This window comes from Callithrix jacchus, chromosome 1 (assembly GCF_049354715.1).
Source record: "Callithrix jacchus isolate 240 chromosome 1, calJac240_pri, whole genome shotgun sequence".
NCBI lineage: Eukaryota > Metazoa > Chordata > Mammalia > Primates > Cebidae > Callithrix > Callithrix jacchus.
This window is the reverse complement of record NC_133502.1, coordinates 173,709,585-173,729,622: the sequence shown is the minus strand read 5'-3', so window position 1 is coordinate 173,729,622 and position 20,038 is coordinate 173,709,585. Positions and strand designations below refer to the sequence as shown.

Sequence of the window (20,038 nt, the reverse complement as noted above, 5' to 3'; positions counted from 1 at the left end):
GGCTGTGGTGTCAGACTAAACGGTGGTTCTCAACTAAGGGGGATTTTGCCTCCTAGGGGACATTTGACAATGTCTGGAGACATTTCATGTTGTTACAACTTGGAGCACCTAGTGGGTATAGGAGCACCTAGTGGGTATAGGCCAGGCATGCTGCTGGACATCCTAAGATGCATGGGACAGCATCCTAACTTAAGAGGTCCCAAGCTCAAAATGTCATTGATGCTGAGGCTGAGAAATCCTGGATTCGAGTTTGAATCTTAGCTCTTCTAAATGTCCTCACTGATACTCGGTCTTGTCACTCTCTTTTTTTAAAACAGGTCTGTAGAAGTGTATATTGGCATACAATGAGCTGTACATATTTGAAGTGTACAGTTTGATAAGTTTTGAAATACATGTGTACCCTTGAAACCACCACCATGGTTTGCTGTTCTGTGGGTGTAGAGTGGTACGTGTCGTTGTGGTTTTCATTTGCCTTTCCCTGATGACTAATGGTGTTGAGTATCTTTTTATGTGCTAATTTGCCATTCATATAACTTAGTGAAGTGTCCAAGTCCAAATCTTTTGCTCACTTTTTGTCAGTTGTCTTCTTACATAGTTTTCTAAGAGTTCTTTATGTATTCTAAAAACAAAGTTTTAAAAAACAAATTCTTTTTTTTTTTTTTTGAGATGAAGTCTTGCACTATCAACCAGGCTGGAGTGCAGTGGCGCGATCTTGTCTCACTGCAACCTCCACCTCCCAGGTTCAAGTGGTTCTCCTGCCTCAGCCTCTGGAGTACCTGGGATCACAGGAGCCTGCCACCACACCTGGTGAATTTTTGTATTTTTAGTAGAGCTGGGATTTCACCATGTTGCCTAACTCCTAACCTCAAGTGATCCACCCACCTCGGCCTCCCAAAGTGCTGGGATTACAGGCTTGAGCTACTGTGCCCAGTTACAAATTCTTTGTTAGGTATATGTTTTGCAGTTATTTTCTCCCATATATGGATTACCTTTTAATTTTCTCCACAGTATTTTGAGATGCTTGTAGCTTGAATAATAGGTTGGATGGGAATGCTTTTAATTGAGACAGCAGACACAGAAGCAAGAGCAAGTTTGGAAGTGTAAGAGCATGAGTTTCTTTTGGCTATATGGAGTGTAAGGTACTTCAATGAACTGTCTCTAACCAGGCAGTTAAAAATAAGGGTGTTTTGCAGAGAAGCAAGATGAGGGATTCAGGTATAGTTTTTTTTTTTTTTTTTTGAGATGGAGTTTTACCCATCTGTTGTTACCCAGAGTGGAATGCAATGGCATGATCTCGGCTCACCGCAACCTCCGCCTCCTGGGTTCAAGCAATTCTCCTGCCTCAGCCTCCCAAGTAGCTGGGCCTACAGGTGCGCACCACCTTGCCCAGCTAATTTTTGTATTTTTAGTAGAGACGGGGTTTCACCATGTTGACCAGGATGGTCTCGATCTCTTGACCTCGTGATCCAACTGCCTCAGCCTCACAAAGTGCTGGGATTATAGGTGTAAGCCACCGGCGCCTGGCCTCAGGAATAGATTTTAAAGCACTCAGCAAACACTTGGTGAGTCAAGTTATGAAAATGAATGGAATGGCTGGGTGTGGTCTCTCACACCTATAATCCCAGCACTTTGGGAGGCCAAGGTGGGCAGATCTCAAGGTCAGGAGTTTAAGAAGACCAGCCTGGCTATTATGGTGAAACGCCATCTCTACTAAAAATTAGCCACGTGGCGTGGTGGTGTGCACCCGTATAATCCCAGCTACTCAGGAGGCTGAGGCAGGAGAATTGCTTGAACTCAGGAGGCAGAGGTTGCAGTGAGCCGAGATCGTGCCATTGCACCCCAGGCTGAGCAACAGAGCAAGACTTTCGTCTCAAAAGAAAAGAAAAGAAAATGAATGAATAACCTAGGGAGAGCATGTTGAGTGAAATGCAAAGAAATAGAATGTTACAGTAACACGGTGTACAAGTAGACCAAAATGCTTTCTGTTATTTGGGTGTTATCTCTTTCTCTGCAGTGTTATCTGTCCACTGCAGGATATTTCTGCAGGTAGCTGTCAGACAGGTAGTGTTTATCTCTAGGAGTTTGAATCTCTGTACTCTTTGCTGAGAAACAGGTTCTGAAGGTAGTTTCATGGAAAACTGGAACATTTTTCTAATCTACACTGAAACACAGGACTTACAGAGTTTGTGGCAGGTTTTCCTCAGCAACGTCCCTACAGCAAATGCAGTGGTTTTGGTGAAGCCATTTCTTGTAGCATGTGTCAGTGAAAACCTAAGGCATAATGCCAAACTTTGATTCTGTGAAAGCAGACTCTGCAGGGCCAAGATAGCATGGTCAAAGTATGTAGTGTTTTCACGGTAATATTTTATTCAAGAATAAAACCTAGAAGAGTCAAGCAGTAATTTTCAAGGGCGTTCAAAAAGAGTTCACAGGTCCCTTGGGACTCATTCAAGGGCTTCCTGGAGGGTGGAGTATCAGGAGTTGCCAGAGGGAGGTTAACAAGCCTAGCCTCAGGCTCTACTCCTGTGTTTCATGTATGTATGTGTATTTTTATTTTTTTGAGATAGTCTTGCTCTGTCACCCAGGCTGGAGTGCAATGGTATGATCTCGGCTCACTGCAACCTCCGCCTCCTGGGTTCAAGTGATTCTCCCACCCCAGCCTCCTGAGTAGCTTGGATTACAGGTGCCCGGCATCATGCCTGGCTAATTTTTTTGTGTGTATTTTTGTAGAGATGGGGTTTCACCATGTTGGCCAGGCTGGTCTTGAACTCCTGACCTCATGGTCTGCCTACCTCAGCCTCCTGAAATGCTGGGATTACAGGGCTGAGCCACCGTGCCCAGCTGGTATGTTTATCTTTAATTTTGAAAATTTCAAATACAAACCAACTTAGAATACTTCGATCAGCCTGAATTGTTCATCACCAGTTTCAGCAACTTTCAATTCAATCATGTTTTATCTTTACATCCCCAACTTCACCTAAAACATATTCCATATATCGTATTATTGATCCATAATTATTTCAGTATATATTCTTGAAAGATAAGCCTTCTTTTAGAATACATAAGCCTACTACCACTAACAGTAACTTGAAAATTAACCGTGTTCCTGCCTGGGTTTGGGGGCTCACACTGTAATCCCAACACTTGGGGAAGTCAAGGTGGGAGAATCACTTGAACCAGAAGTTCTAAACCACCCTGGACAACATAGCCAGACCTCATCTCTATTAAAAATTTAAAAAATTAGCTGTGTGTGGTAGTGTGCACCTGTAGTCTCACCTACTCAAGAGGCTGAGTCGGGAGGATTGCTTGAGCCGAGGAGTTTGAGGCTGCAGTGAGCTATCACAGTGCCATTGCACTCCAGCCAGGCTGACAGCAAGACTCTGTCTCCCTCCTCAAGAAAAAAATTTAAAAATCAATATTCCCTTAATATCAGTGTTTAGATTTCTGCAATTGGATAATATACATATGTTTTTTCAACACAGAGTTTCGCTCTTATTGCCTAGACTGAAGTGCAATGGCACGATCTTGGCCTACTGCAACCTCCACCTCCCTGGCTCAAGTGATTCTCCTGCCTCAGCCTCCCGAATAGCTGGGATTACAGGCACATGCCACCATGCCCAGCTAATTTTTGTATTTTTAGTAGGGATGGGCTTTCACCATGTTGGTCAGGCTGGTTTTGACCTCCCAACCTCAGGTGATCCCCCTGCCTTGGCCTCCCAAAGTGCTGGGATTACAGGCGTGAGCCACTGTACCCAGCGCTAATAATTTTTTTTTTTTAAATGTTTGTTAATTGGATGTGGTGGCTTGGACCTTTAGTCTCAGTTATTTGGGGGGCTGAGGTAGGAGGATCACTTGAGCCCAGGCGTGGGTTAATGCTCATGTGCAATATAGTGAGACCTCCCTAAAAAAAAAAAAATCTATTCAAACCAGGATCCAGATAAGGTTCATAACTTGTAGTTAGTTGAGTAGCTCTTAAATCTCTTTTAATCTATAGTTTTTCCACTCCTTTTTATTTTTCCTGTGCTATTTATTTTTTGAAGAAAGCGTGTTCATTAGTAAGAGTTTTTCAGGGCCTGGAGCAGAGGCTCACGCCTATAATCCCAGCACTTTGGGAGGCCAAGGCGGGTGGATCACGAGGTCAAGAGATCGAGACCATCCTGGTTAACATGGTGAAACCCTGTCTCTACTAAAAATACAAAAATTAGCTGGGCATGGTGGTGCGTGCCTGTAATCCCAGCTACTCAGGAGGCTGAGGCAGGAGAATTGCTTGAACCCAGGAGGCGGAGGTTGCGGTGAGCCAAGATCGTGCCATTGCACTCCAGCCTGGGTAACAGAAGCGAAACTTCGTCTCAAAAAAAAAAAATCCATAGATGTCTTAATAACTTATCTGGCTACTTATGTTTTCATCAGTAATTCTAGTCCCTGTAGTGGTACTTAATGGTCTATCCACAAATGATTTGATTCTCCTTTCTTTAAAAGATGAAGCTGAATTCTCTACCCTTGAGTGTGGGCTGGACTTAGTGATGCACTTGTAGTGAATAGAACACAGGAGAAGTGATGAGATGTCACTTCCCAGATTGGGTTTTAAAAAGACTGGTTTCCTGCTTTGAATGTGTTCTCTCTCTCTCTTTCACACACACACACACACACACACCCCCACCCAACTCACTCTGAGGGCGGCTGGCTCCATGGTATGAGGCAGCCCTGCATAGAGGGAAGGCAGTTGCCATGTTGTGAAGACAGACACCCAGGCAGCCTACAGGGAGAGCCATGTGGTGAGGAAGTGAGGCCTGCCAGCAACCACAACAGTAAGCTTGGATGTAGGTCTTCCGAGGGCTGCTGGCAGCCACATGAGTGGCTCAGAAGAGTGAGCTTGGACAGGGATCCTCCTACTCTCGTTGAGCCTTGAGGATGACTATAATCCAAGCCAACAGCTTGACTCATTGCCCTGGCTTCATAAGGGCTGAGTTATATGAATCTGTGATTTTCCTTGGAGAGTCTCTTTTCTTCCAGCACTGGCCTCACTGTACCTAAGAGGCATGATGTCCAGCTAATATTTCTCTTACTCTCTATAGGTTTCCGATAGACAGAGAGCGAGCGAGCGAGCGAGAGAGAGAGAGAGAGAGAGAGAGAGAGAATGTGTGTGTGAGAATAAGAGTGTGTTTGTGTATGTGTGTGCATGCACACGCATGAGAGTGAGAATATGTGTGTGTGTTTTGGAAGCAGCTGCTATCTTTTTTTTTTTTTTTGAGACAGCGTCTTACTCTGTCACCCAGGCTAGAATGCAATGGCGTGATCTTGGCTCATTGCAACCTCCGCCTCCCAGGTTCAAGTGATTCTTCTGCCTCAACCTCCTGAGTAGCTGAGATTACGGGTGCCCACCACCACACCTGGCTAATTATTTTGTATTTTTAATAGAGATGGGGTTTTGCCATGTTGGCCAGGCTGGTCTTGAACTCCTGACCTCAGGTGATCTCCCACCTTGGCCTTAAGAAGCAGCTGTCTTTTGATTAAAGACATTAAAGGGTAGTTTAGTTTTATTTTTCATTTTTTATTTTATTTTATTTATTTATTTATTTTGAGACGGAGTTTCGCTGTTGTTACCCAGACTGGAGTGCAATGGCACGATCTCGGCACACCGCAACCTCTGCCTCCTGGGTTCAAGCAATTCTCCTGCCTCAGCCCCCCAAGTAGCTGGGACTACAGGCGTGCACCACCATGCCCAGCTAAGTTTTATATTTTTAGTAGAGACGGGGTTTCACCTTGTTGACCAGGATGATCTCGATCTCTTGACCTCATGATCTACCCGCCTCGGCCTCCCAAAGTGCCCGGCCTTTTTATTTTATTTTTTTTGAGACCGAGTCTTGCTCTGTCTCCCAGGCTGAAGTGCAGGGGTGTGATCTTGGCTCGCTGCAACCTCTACCTCCTGATTTAAGTGATTCTCCTGCCTCAGCCTCCTAAGTATCTGGGACTACAGGTATGTGCCACCATGCCTGGATAATTTTTGTATTTTTTTATAGAGATGGGGTTTCATCATGTTGACCAGGCTGGTCTGCAAATTCTGACCTTAGGTGAGGCCCACCTCAGCCTCCCAAAGTGCTCAGATTACAGGCGTATGCCCCCATGCCTGGCCCAGTCACCAGTCACTCTTAGGCAGTGACGTGTGCCTGTCCTGATAGCTGAGTCTCCAACCATTTAGTCTTCATTTCAGTGTCATTGCTGTCCCTTGTCTCTTGCCCCACAGATTGGGAGGTCATCCTCTGCTCATGTTTGCCTTGTTAAGGGAAGAGCCGTAAGGTAGTTGTCCAGTGAAGGGTCAGTTTTCTTCTGCCTGTTCTCTTGTCAGCCCTTCGTGGCTGTCTAAGAAGAGAGGGCAAAAGAGAGCCAAGTCAGTTATGATGGCTCATCTTATGTGTCAACTTGTGGGCCACTTGGTACCCAGACATTTGGTAAAACATTACTTTAGGTGTGTTGGTGAGGAGGTTTCTGGATGAAGTTAATATTTGAAGTGATTGACTGAGTAAAACATTCCCCGTCTGAATGTGGGTGAGCCTTATATTTTGAAGACCTGGCTAGAACAAAAAGACTGAGCAAGAGGGAGCTTTTCCTGCTTGTCTCCTTGAGCTGGGACATCAGTGTTTTCGTGACTTTGGACTTGAACCAAAACTTTGGCTCTTGAGCCTGCTAGCTCTTGTACTGGAACTTGCACCATTGATTCCCTTGGTTCTCAAGCCTTCAGACTTGGACTGGACTAGACCATAGGCTCTCCTGGGTCTCTAGCTTGCTGACTGCCACTCTTGGGACTTTTCAGGCTCCATAATTGCATGAGCCAATTCCTTATAATAATTATCTTTTAAAATATATGTACTTCTCTTTCTTTTTTCTTTTTTTCTTTTTTTTTTTTTTGCTGAGATAGAGTTTCGCTCTTGTTACCCAGGCTGGAGTGCAATGGCACAATCTCAGCTCACTGCAACCTCCGCCTCCTGGGTTCAAGCAATTCTCCTGCCTCAGCCTCCTGAGTAGCTGGGACTACAGGCATGCGCTACCATGCCCAGCTAACTAACTTTTGTATTTTTAGTAGAGATGGGGGTTTCACCATGTTGACCAGGGTGGTCTCGATCTCTTGACCTCGTGATCCACCCGCCTCGGCCTCCCAAAGTGCTGGGATTATAGGCGTGAGTCACTGCGCCCGGCCTCTCTCTCTTTTCTCCCTCTCTCTCTACCTCTCTACTTCTCTACCTCTGCCTCTCTCCTGTTGATTCTTTTTTCTTGGAGCCCTGACTAATGTATAAACCTTGTCTTTTATTGCCTTACTTTGGTCTCATCTTAGATTTTCCAGAGTGCTTCTAATCCTCTGAGAACTTCTCCATTACTGGCTTGGTTCTCTGCATTGATGCAGTCCGTCATGAAATGGCTGTCTTCATGACAGACCAAGCAAAAGGAGAGGTGCTTGGGTTTTTATAAACTTGGCAGCTGTTTTGGAAACATTTTACTCTGAGGCTAGGCGCCACTGTTTGTATTCTTGTTTTGCAGTTGTGTTTCTTTCTCCTAAGTTCTCTCTCCATATATTCTCTTGGCCTGGAAGGCATGTGTGCCTGTTTGACAGTGTCCTAGAAATTCTTCTCTAGATGGGGAGTGCATGTTGAAGGTGCTCACACATGGTTTCCTAAAATCCTGCAAAGTGGCAGTCAGGACCTTTAAACTATTGCGATAATTTCCAAACTATGAAGTTATCATGTGTAGTTTTTCAGAGAACTGCCATAAAGAAAGGTTTGAGATTTAGAATTGTTGACATAAGCTTTTCCTTTCTTTTTTTTTTGAAACAGAGTCTCACTGTGTTGCCCAGGAGTGTAGTGGGGCACGATCTTGGCTCACTGTAACCTCTACCTCCTGAGTTCAAAACCAGCTTAAAATTTTTTATTTATTTATTTATTTTTGAGACAGGGTGTCACTCCAGTCGTCCAGGCTGCAGTGCAGTGGTGCGATCTTGGCTCACTGGAGCCTTGACTTGCTGGGATGGAGTGATCCTCCTACCCTAGCCTCCCAAGTATCTGGGACCACAGGCATGTACCACCACTCCCAGATACTTTTTTGTATTTTTAGTAGAGACAGGGTTTCACCATGTTGCCTAGGCTGGTCTGGAACTCCTGGGCTCAAGCAATCCTCCTGCCTTGGCCTCCCAAAGTGCTGGGATTATAGGTGTGAGCCACTGCACAGTGCACAACCAGTTTTGAATCATTAAAATATAAGTTAAGAAGAGGAAAATGTTTTAAATAATTTATAAGATAATTCTAGAATCTGTGTGGAGAGATTACTCAGTCTAACTGAAAGCACAGTAGGAGAAATTTTAGTGTAATCACATTCCTGAAAATGAAGTCCTTAAACATTTCTCATTTCTTTTCAAATGTAGTTCACTCACATATTTACCAATGACCTACATGTATTTAGTGTTTCTTAAGAATTGTATCCCAATTGCATGCCCCATGTACATACTATTGTATATAAATGCCCTTTTGACAAAATACAAATAACATTTAATAGAGGTGTTAGTGAATTTGTGATACTTGTCATTGATTTTTCTCAATAACCAGATGATAAAATCACAACAGTTGTCGTATGGATGTTTATAGGATTTTTGCTGTTTTTTTTTTTTTTTTTGAGACTGAGTCTCGCTCTGTTACCCAGGCTGGAGTGCGGTGACATGATCTTGGCTCACTGCAACATCTGCCTCCCAGGTTCGAGCAATTCTCACGCCTCAGCCTCCCAAGTGGCTGGGACTACAGGAGGGTGCCACCACGCCTGGCTGATTTTTGTATTCTTTTAGTAGAGATGGGGTTTCACCATGTTGGCCAGGCTGGTCTCAAACTCCTGACCTCAAGTGATCTATCTGCCTTGGTCTCTCAAAGTGTTGGGATTACAGGTGTGGGCCACCATGATCCTGCTTGGATTTTTATTCTTGAAAAGAGGTTCTTATGCTTATGTGCCACTCCACTCCAGCCTGACAACAGAGTGAGACTCCGGCTCAAAAAAAAAAAAAAAAACTCTGGAGCCAGTTCTATCCATTTCCAAAGCGGAAAAGGACTTTGGCTTAAGGGTGGAGTCTTTGCATAAGGATGTGTTCAAAGAGAACATAGTACAGTATTCTGGTGATATCCCCAGAGCGTTGGCAGGTTTCTATTAATTCCTTTTCTTTATCTTTTTTTTAAAAAAAATTCCTGTGTGCCTCAGAGGTTTGATTCATCTTTTTTCTAGAATCTTGTATGTCATCTATTGTTCTCTCTGTCCATAAACCCTCTATTGAAACAGGATGCAGGTGCCTTAGCTTTTTCTTTACCTTGTTAACTGAAAATATTTGACACTCTTTCACTTTTAAGGATTTTTACTGTTATTAACAACAGAGAATGAAATTAATGAATAAAAATTTGCACAATATAAAATTTTATTCAAAATGAGAATTTCCTTTTTTTTATTTTGAGATGGAGTTTTGCTGTTATTACCCAGACTGGAGTGCAATGGCACGATCTCGGCTCACCGCAACCTCCGCCTCCTGGGTTCAAGCAATTCTCCTGCCTCAGCCTCCTGAGTAGCTGGGACTACGGGCGCGCACCACCATGCCCAGCTAATTTTTGTATTTTTAGTAGAGACGGGGTTTCACTTTGTTGACCAGGATGGTCTCGATCTCTTGACTTCGTGATCCACACGCCTTGGCCTCCCAAAGTGCTGGGATTACAGGGCGTGAGCCATCGCGCCCAGCTGAGAATTTCTTATTCTTCATTGAAATGTAAATGAAAAAACTTAGTTTTCTAGTAGTTTGCTAGAATAATGGCAGTAGACTAAGTGATGTCAAGAGTTTCTTCCAACTCTGTGTTTAATTGTTAGTGGTGGATTACTCAGTTTTTCTTATTTTATCACTTTTTTTCTGGGAAGTGCCTAAGTGCCCTTTCTCCTATATCTTTTTTTTTTTTTTTTTGAGATGAAGTCTCACTCTGTCACCCAGGCCGGAGTGCAGTAGCATGATCTTGGCTCACTGCAGCCTCCACCTCCTGGTTCAAGCAATCCTCCTGCCTTAGCTTCCTGAGTAGCTGGAACTACAGGCATATGCCACCATGCTGGGCTAATTTTTTATTTTTATTTATTTATTTATTTGAGACAGAGTCTCACTCTGTTGTCCAGGCTGGAGTGCAGTGGCGCAATCTCAGTTTACTGCAACCTCTGCCTCCTGGGTTCAAGTGATTCTTCTGCCTCAGCCTCCCAAGTAGCTGGGATTATAGGTGCCTGCCACCACGTCTGGCTAATTTTTGTATTTTTAGTAGAGATGGGGTTTCTCCGTGTTGGCCAGGCTGGTCTTGACCTCCTGACCTCAGGTGATTCACCAGCTTTGGCCTCCCAAAGTGTTGGGATTACAAGCACGAGCCACTGCACTCAGCTGTTCCTCCTAATTTTCTTTATTGTTTGACTCTGAAGATAATTATTTGGAGGCCACTGAATTCATTTCTTCACAGGGGAGGAGAAACTCCAGGTTATTGTCTTTAATCTCTTTGTTCCTTGCTTTTTACAGGAAAACTCTACTTAATAAAAACCAATAAACACTATTAGCAAAAAGTCAACTTAGGTATATTTTGACATACAGCCATTTTATTGGTGTGACATTGTTTATCCCAAATATGTCTACAATAATATCTTTAATTTCACATGTTCTACCTACAAGGTCATCTTCACAGTCCCCCTATCTAGTGGTGAGGTCTGTGTCTCAATCTCTTAACCAGAGCAGACTTTTGTAAATTCTTCTACCGGTAGAGCATGGTTCAAACATGTCACATTTAGGGCTAGTTTGTAAAAATGTCATGCATTTCTAACTTTCTCTCTTGAGAATCACTTTTGGAACTAGGTACTATGCGAGGAGCCCAAGCAACTAGGAGTGGCCTACGTAAGAGGGAAGCTGAAGCTCCTGACTCTCAGCCCTAGCTGAGCTCCCAGCTGACATCCAGGATCAGCTTCCTAGCCATGTGAGTGAGCTGTCCTAAAAGCAGATCCTAATCCTTCAGATCCCTGTCACAGTGCCCTTATGGGTGCTCATGTAGTGTTTATATGTAGACAGAGATGAGTTGTTCCTAACAAACTCTACCCACATTGCAGATTCATGAGCACAATGAAAGATTGTTTTAAGTCACTAAGTTATATAGCAGTGGATATCTGGATTGGTATTCCATTTTTGCCAGAGTTTAGAGCAGAGATCATACTATATGTTGAACTGCTTCAACTGTAAGAACAAGATATATTTTTACCTTTAGGAGCACTGTTAGTTTTACAAGCGAAGAAAAATGGATTATATGTTCTCTTCCTTTATAGATTGTTATCTCACTTTCAGTTTACATATTTATTAATTTTTTTTTTTTTTACTACAGAGCGTTACAAAACAAAAAATCAAATATTGGACAATAATATTGCTGCCTAGATAACTTCATTCTCATGTACTTCTAGTTTAGAAGGTTGTGTGCATGTTAATAAGCAGTGACTTTGGGTGATTCAGACCCATGTGTGACTGTGGAAGGCAGCATCCTCTTTATAAAACACTTCCTTTTTTTTTTTTTTGAGATGGAGTTTCACTCTTGTTGCCCAGGCTAGAGTGCAATGGTGCAGTTTCAGCTCACTGCAGCCTCCACCTCCCAGGTTCAAGTGATTCTCCTGCCTCAGCCTCACAAGTATAATCCCTGGGATTATACGGATGCACCACCATGCCGGGCTAATTTTATATTTTTAGAAGAGAAAGGGTTTCGCCATGTTGACCAGGATGGTTTTGAACCATTGACCTCAGGTGATCCACCTTCCCTGGCCTCCCAAAGTGCTGGGATTATAGGCATGAGCCACCACACCTGGCTGTAAATCAATTTCTTTATCTATAAAATGGTATCTACTTCATAGGTTTGCTTTGAGACTTCAGTGATACTGCCACAAAATATTGGCTGTTCATTACTACTGCTTTTTTTTTCCCCAATAGAGATGGGGTCTTGGTGTTGTCATGTTGCCCAGACTAGTCTTTAATTTGTGGGCTTAATGCAATTCTCATGCCTTGGTCTTTCAAAGTGCTGGGATTACAATTGTGTGCCACCATGCCCAGCCTGGACTTCTTGATAGTAAGTGATACTGACAGTTTAGGCAGTGATACAGTAGCAAAGACATGGAACCAACCTAAATGCCCATCAGTGATAGACTGGATAAAGAAAATGTACATATACACCATGGAATACTATGCATTCATAAAAAGGAATGAGAGTACATCCTTTGCAGGGACATAGATGAAGCTGGAAGCCATCATCCTTAGCAAACTAACAAAGGAACAGAAAACTGAACACTACATGTTCTCACTCATAAATGGGAGCTGAACAATGAGAACACATGGACACAGGAAGGAGCAACACGCTTGAGGCCATTTGGGGGTGGGGGTGGCGAGGGGAGGGCGAGCATCAAGTCACAAATAGCGAATGCATACGGGGCTTAAAACCTAGGTGACGGGTTGAGAGGTGTAGCAGATCACCATGGAACATATAAACCTGTATAACAGACCTGCACATTCTACACATGTGTTCCACTACTGAAAGTAAAATTAAAAAAAGATTAGGCAATGACGTCTCAAATATATTACCTGTTGTCACTATGTTTTATTTATTTATTTATTTTTCAAGACTGGCTCTCTGTCTCCCAGGCTGGAATGCAGTGGCAGGATCATAGCTTACTATATTCCTGAACTCTTGGGGTCAAGAGATCTCTTCTCTCTGCCTTCCAAGTAGCTGGGACTACAGGTGCATGCCACCATGCCTGGCTAATATTTTTATTTTTTTAGAGTTGGGGACTTGCTATGTTTCTAAGGCTGGTCTTGAACTCTTGGCCTCAAATGATCCTCCTGTGTTGGCCTCCCAAAGTGTTGGAATTACTGATGTGAGCCACTGTGCTTGGCTCCACTATGTTTATTTTTTAACAAGCCCTTTAAATGTATTAATTAATATTTTACATATAATGAAATGTATAGATTTTAAGTGTTAAGTTCACTATGTTTTTTAAATCAACTTTTAATTGTTTAGTATTTAGTTGATTACAGGTAGCAGGCACTACCTGCTAAACAAAATGGAAAGAAGGGCCCAAGAGAGGATAATTTTTTCCCAGAGTGCTAGTGCTTATTAGCGGATAAGGTTTATATTTATTACCTCACTAGAAGACAGGGGGAATTATTCACATTTAGAAAGAGAAACTGAGACTTAGGAAATTAAAGTGATTTACCCAAAGTAACACAGCTAGGTTGTGCTCTGTAAAATTTTTGCTATGACTGACTAGTGACATTAACATTATTAAGAGAAACAAAGCTTGGTAGAGATAATTTCCTGTGAGGGTTTATTAAAGTCTCATAAACGAAATGAAAGCCCATGATAAGGAGGTCTTCTGGTTTCAAATGCTTCAAAGTTTCTCAAGCTGCTGCTGCTGCTTTTTTTTTTTTTCCTCTTTTTTGAGATGGAGTTTTGATCTGTCACCCAGGCTGGAGTGTAGTGATGTGATCTCAGCTCACTGTAGCCTTCGTCTCCCAGGCTCAAGTGATTCTCCTGTTTCAGCTGCCCAAGTAGCTGGGACCACAGGTGTGCACTATCATGTCCAGCTAATTTCTGTATTTTTAGCAGTGGCAGGATTTCACCATGTTGGCCAGGCTGGTCTCAAACACCTGACCTCAGGTGATTCACCCACTTCAACCAAAGTGCTAGGGTTACAGGCATGAGCAACCACACCGGCCAAAGTTCCTCAGGTTTCTAAAACTGAGATAGTGTAATTTTAGCAGGCATTCCTCTATAATGGTTCAGGTAATCAGGTAAAAGGAATTGTTTTGGGTAATCTAGGTACATTTTTACTTTTCAGTACGAAAGAATATAAAGACTAGTAAGAATGAAAATAATTTTATTTCTAGGTAGTTCATGCTATTGCATGTCTCTTAGATATAATAATTAGAGGCTGAAATGTAAGTGATATTACTTTATTGGATAATCGACAAGCCACATACTTCAGAGGAAATGATGGATAAGTAGTTATTGAAGTGTTAGTGAAAAAAACCTCTTCAGGTGTGTAGGAATGTATTCTTTGATTGAATCAGCATAGAATTCCTGCAAGCCTCAGATTTTTCTTTATTCTCTCATGTTTCAGATTCCTTTATCCTTTGCAGCTGTCAGATACATTGGTGTGTTTGAAAATTGACACCAGGTAAAGAATAAATATGATAAGTGAAAGGGTAAATGAGAGTTCAAACATTCTTTTCTTTTCTTTTTTTTTTTGTGACAGAGTTTCGCTCTTGTTGCCCAGGCTGGAGTGCAATGGTGTGATCTTGGCTTACCACAACCTCCACCTCCCGAGCTCAAGCGATTCTCCTACCTCAGCCTCTTGAATAGCTGGGATTACAGCCACGGACCATCAGGTCTAGCCAATTTTGTATTTTTAGTAGAGACAAGGTTTCTTCATGTTGGTCAGGCTGGTCTCAAACCCCTGACCTTGGCCTCCCAAAGTGCTGGGATTAGAGGTGTGAGCCACTGTACCCAGCCTTTTTTTTTTTTGAGATGGAGTCTTGCTCTGTCACCAGGCTGGAGTGCAGTGGCATGATCTTGGCTCACTGCAGCCTCTGTCTCCTGAATTCAAGCTATTCCCCTGTCTCAGCCTCCTGAGTTTGGGACTACAGTTGCGCACCACCACACCTGGCTAATTTTTTGCATTTTAATAGAGATGGGGTTTCACCATGGCCAGGATGGTCTCGATGTCCTGACCTCATGATCCACCTGTCTTGGCCTCCCAAAGTGCTGGGATTATAGGTGTGAGCCACTGTGCCTGGCCGCCTTTTTAATTTTTAATTAAAAAAAAGTTTTTTTTTTTTTTGAGACGGAGTTTCGCTCTTGTTACCCAGGCTGGAGTGCAATGGCGTGATCTCGGCTGACCGCAACCTCCGCCTCCTGGGTTCAGGCAATTCTCCTGCCTCAGCCTCCTGAGTAGCTGGGATTACAGGCACATGCCACCATGCCCAGCTAATTTTTTGTATTTTTTTTAGTAGAGATAGGTTTTCACTATGTTGACCAGGATGGTCTCGATCTCTTGACCTTGTGATCCCCCTGCCTCAGCCTCCCAATGTGCTGGGATTACCGGCATGAAAAAAATTTTTTTTTTGAGACAGAGTCTTGCTCTGTTGCCTAGGCTGTAATGCAGTGGCGTGAACCTGGGTCACTGTAACCTCTGCTTCCTGGGTTCTAGCAATTCTCCTGTCTCAGCCTCCTGAGTAGCTGGGATTACAGACACTGCCACCATGCCCAGCTAATTTTTGTATTTATAGTAGAGATGGGGTTTTGCTATGTTGGCCAGGCTGGTCTCAATCTCCTGACCTCAGGGGATCCACCTGCCACACCTTCCTAAAGTGCTGGGATTACTGGTGTGAGCCACCATGCCAGGCCAGACATTCTTTATTTTGCATAAATTATTGTTAAAATTTTTATTTTATGGAAAATACTAGCTCAGATAATGGGATAATTAGGATAGATTTTCAAGAGAAAACAGTGATTTGTTCAACCGGTATTTTTAAAGCATTTAATAGGTCAGGTACTTTTTTTTTTTAACCTTCTAAGGGCTTTTGATGGAGAGTCTGCTTGACATTCTTTTTTTTTTTTTTTTTTTTTTGAGATGGAATCTACTCCGTAGCCAGGCTGGAATGCAGTGGTACATCTCAGCTCACCGCAACCTTTGACCCCTGGGTTCAAACAGTTCTGCTGCCTCAGCCTCCTGAGTAGCTAGGACTACAGGCATGAGTTACCATGCCCAGCTAATTTTTGTATTATTAGTAGAGATGGGATTTTACCATGTTGGCTAGCATGGTCTCGATCTCTTGACCTCAGGTAATCCACCCGCCTTAGCCTCCCAAAGTGCTGGGATTACAGGTGTGAGCCACCGTGCCTGGCCTGACAGTCTTAAAGTTACTGAAAGCAGAAAATGGTTTTCTCTGAATACGTTATTGGTGGTTTTTGTCTCTTTGATTTTTTCGCCAGTTCTTATAAACTGGTAAAAATCTATAGAGTTTTTATTTGTAATAAAATTTTACTTGTAATAAAAAGTTTAAATGTTTTAAAATAAATACAGTGACTATTTCATATTACAGTATGTCCTGTACTCCTGGTATCCCTTTCTCTGTTCTACTTCTTTCTGAAATGAAGTCTTACTCTGTCACCATGCTGGAGTACAGTGGTGTGATCTTGGTTCACTGCATCCTCCACCACCCGGGTTCAAGTGATTTTCCTGCCTCAACCTCCCAAGTAGCTGGGACTACAGGTGTGCCCCACCATGCCTGGCTAATTTTTATTTTTACTTTTTGCATTTTTAGTAGAGAGGGGATTTCACCACGTTGGCCAAGATGGTCTCGATCTCCTGACCTCGTGATCCACCTGCCTTGGCCTCCCACAGTGCTGGGATTACAGGCATGAGCCACTGCACTCAGCCTCTACTTCTTATTTTTTTAAATAAATAAGAGTGTGTGTATATATTATTTCCTCATGTTTAACCATTCTGGATTTTGCTTTCTGTCATTTTCCTTCTGCTAAAATATAAGCTGTGTGGGAACAAGGATTTTTTTTTTTTAATTGATAAAGCACAGAAAATATGTGGAACTTAGTAGGTGTTCAACAAATTCTTTGTTAAACAAATAATACTTTTAATATTTTAAAGTTAATTCTAGGCCAGGTGCAGTGGCTCACGCCTGTAATCCCAGCACTTTGGGAGGCCAAGGCGGACGGATCACCTGAGGTCAGGAGTTTGAGACCAGCCTGACCAACATGGCAAAACCCCATCTCTACTAAAAATACAAAAATTAACCATATGTGGTGGTGCATGCCTGTAAGTCTGGCTACTCATGAGACTGAGGCAGGAGGATCTCTTGAACCTGGGAGGTGGAAGTTGCAGTGAGCCAAGATTGTGCCATTGCACTCCAGCCTGGGCAACAAAGCAAGACTCTATCTCAAAAAGAAAAGAAAAAGTTAATTCTAGGCCAGGCTCGGTCGCTCATGCCTGTAATCCCAGCACTTTGGGAAGCTAAGTCAGATGGATCATGAGGTCAGAGATCGAGACCATCCTGGCCAACATGGTGAAACCCTGTCTCTACCGAAAAAATACAAAATTAGCCAGGCATGGTAGCGCATGCTTGTAATCCCAGTTACTCAGGAGGCTGAGGCAGGAGAGTTGCTTAAACTCGTGAGGTGGAGGTTGCAGTGAGTCGAGATACTGCTATTGCACTCCAGCCTGGGCAACTAGAGGGAAACGCCATCTCAAAAAAAAAAAAAAAAAAAAAGGAGAATTACAAGTAAATGTCTTTGTTCCCACTGGCCAGCTTAAAAAAATAGTATGGTATCAATACTTTGAAAGTTCCTCATATTCCTCTTTTCTGTGGCATTTGCCTCCTTCCCTCCAGTATTGGAAGAATGAATTGTTTTTATTCATTTGCGTTTTTTCATGATTTTACAACATGGATATAATTAAATATAGTATTTAAATGACTGGATATGACTATAACTGTAAATCGATTTTTCAGTTTTAGATTTGTTAAATTTTATATACATGAAATGACACTGTATGTATTCAGTTTGCTTTATTCATTCAACATTAGGAGTTTGAGATTCATTTGTATTGATGCAAATTGATATACTCCATTTATTTACACTGTTATATGGTGTTCAGTTACATCTGTATGTCACTATTTTATCTGTGGGCAGTTGGTTTGTTTCTAAATTACAAACAATGCAACTACAAACATTTAAAAAGTATATTCTGGCCTACATGTGCTTCAAGAGTTTCTTTAGGCTGGGTACAGAAGCTCAGGCCTGTAATCCCAGCACTTTGGGAACCTGAGGTGGGTGGATCACCTGAGGTTAGGAGTTCGAGACCAGCCTGGCCAACATGGCGAAACCCCATCTCTATTAAACATACAAAAATTAGCTGGGTGTGGTGGCGCATGCCTGTAATCCCAGCTACTTAGGGGACTAAGGCAGGAGAATCTCTTGAACCTGAGAGGTTGAGGTTGCAGTGAGCTGAGATTGCACCACTGCACTCCAGCCTGGGCAACAGAGCAAAACTCCATCTCAAAAAAAAAAAAAAAAAAAGCTGGGTGTGGTGACATATACCTGTAGCACCAGCTACTTAGGAGGGCCAAGGTGAGAGGATTGTTTAAACCAAGGAGTTCAAGGTTGCTTTGAGCTGTGATTATGCCATTGTGCTACAGCCTAGGCAACAGAGCAAGACCCTGTCTCTGGGAAAAAAAACAAGGACATCCTTCATCCTTTATATATCTAAAGAAATTACGAGTCATATAAAATGGGCATTTGTCAACTAAATATGGACAGTTGTTTTCTTAAATGGTTATACCAGTTTACACTCCCATCAGCTACTTCAGTGAAAATTGCAGTTTCCTTCCTTACCAGCCCTTGGTATTTTAAATATTTAGCTATTATAGTAGACGTATAATATGTTTTGTTTTTAAGGAAAATTTATTTTATTCTTCAGTAACTAATTACTAGTGGAGTGTATGTTAGGTATTTATTGTACAACTTCTCAAACCTTAGAATCATTGTACACCATCAGCTCATTCCCTGTACCAGGGGATTTTCACATAGCATTTGTTTTTTATGTCAGCGACTATTAAAAATCAGCTTCACAAAGATAGGACATTATTGAAAGGAATGTTGAGTGACCTTATGTTAAAGTTGAACTACCTAGAACTTGTAGTTTGCATAGTATCTGACAGATGTCACTGTATTTCTCTTGAAAATTTAAAGTATTTTGCAGCATCCTTGTGAATTTACTGTGGTACCCCAAGGCACCTGAGCACACAGTTTGGGAACCATTGCCTTAGCATATTAATCATGGTTACCTCCAGAGAGTGAAATTTTGGATAATTTAAAAAAAATTTTTTTTTTTTTTTTTTTTGAGACAGAGTTTCGCTTGTTATGCAGATTGCAGTGCAATGGCGCGATCTCGGCTCACCACAACCTCCGCCTCCTGGGCTCAAGCAATTCTCCTGCCTCAGCCTCCCGAGTAGCTGGGACTACAGGCGCGCACCACCATGCCCAGCTAATTTTTGTAATTTTAGTAGAGACGGGGTTTCACCTTGTTGACCAGGATGGTCTCGATCTCTTGACCTCGTGATCCACCCGCTTCGGCCTCCCAAAGTAAAAAAGTTTTTACTTTCTGGATTTTCCACTTCTTTTATAATGATCGTATAACACAAGAGTGATATGATATATATTATACATTATGATTATACATATTATATTTACTTTTTAAAAATTCTAACTAAAATTTATACTTTTTTCTACTTTCTTTAGTCTTTACTTAATATCCTTTTTCTGTTGCACCCAGGATACCACATTACAGTTAGTCATCGCATTTCCTTGGGATGCTCTTGCCAGTTACAGTTTCTCAGACTTCTCTTATATTTGATGACTTTGAAAATTTTGAGGGGGAAAAAATTTTTGAGAGGCATTTTGTAGAATGTCTCTCAACTGGGATTTGTATGGTGTTTTTCTCATGATTAGATTGGATTTTTAGGTTCTGCATGACTTATTTCTGTTGACAGTAAACTTGATTGCCTGGCTAAGATAGGGTTTGTCACATTTCTTCATTGTTAAGTTACTACTTTATTCACCCTTTCATACTGTACTCTTTGGAAGGAAGTCACTGCACAGTTCACACTTAAAGAGTGAAGATTGTGTTCCACTTCCTTGAAGATAAAGTACTTGCATAAATTTTTTCTTCATTTAAGAGTTGTCTGTATATTCAACCATATATTTGTATAATTGGACTCATGGATGTTTGTTTCATACTTTGGGTTATAATCTACTTAATTTTGTTGCTCAAATTGTTCCAGCTTTGGTCATTGGGAGCTCTTTCAGTTGGCTGATAAGTCCCTTTGACATAACACTATCATTATGGGTTTGTTTTGTTTTATTTTTTAAGCATTTCCTTCCCTTTCTGGCTCTACAAGATG

General features: G+C 42.1%; 1 protein-coding gene across 9 annotated transcripts in view; it reads left to right on the top strand.

The window, feature by feature from the left end:
* The window catches only part of SCAI (suppressor of cancer cell invasion), a 201,738-nt gene that overhangs the window by 12,434 nt on the left and 169,266 nt on the right, over positions 1-20,038 (top strand). For 2 of the 9 annotated variants that reach the window (XR_013518820.1, XM_035257359.3), the window contains exon 3: positions 14,182-14,238. The exons of 1 other annotated variant lie outside the window; for it this stretch is intronic. Coding sequence is in view for 3 of the 8 variants with exons in the window: in XM_035257359.3 (XP_035113250.1) it covers positions 14,182-14,238 (57 nt within the window). In the remaining 5 variants the exon portion in view is untranslated. Of the gene's footprint in view, positions 1-10,870; positions 11,007-14,181; positions 14,239-14,316; positions 14,450-20,038 lie in introns of all 9 variants that reach the window. 6 more of the 9 variants (XM_078327009.1, XM_078327002.1, XM_054243746.2 and 3 more) reach the window with 6 other exon arrangements.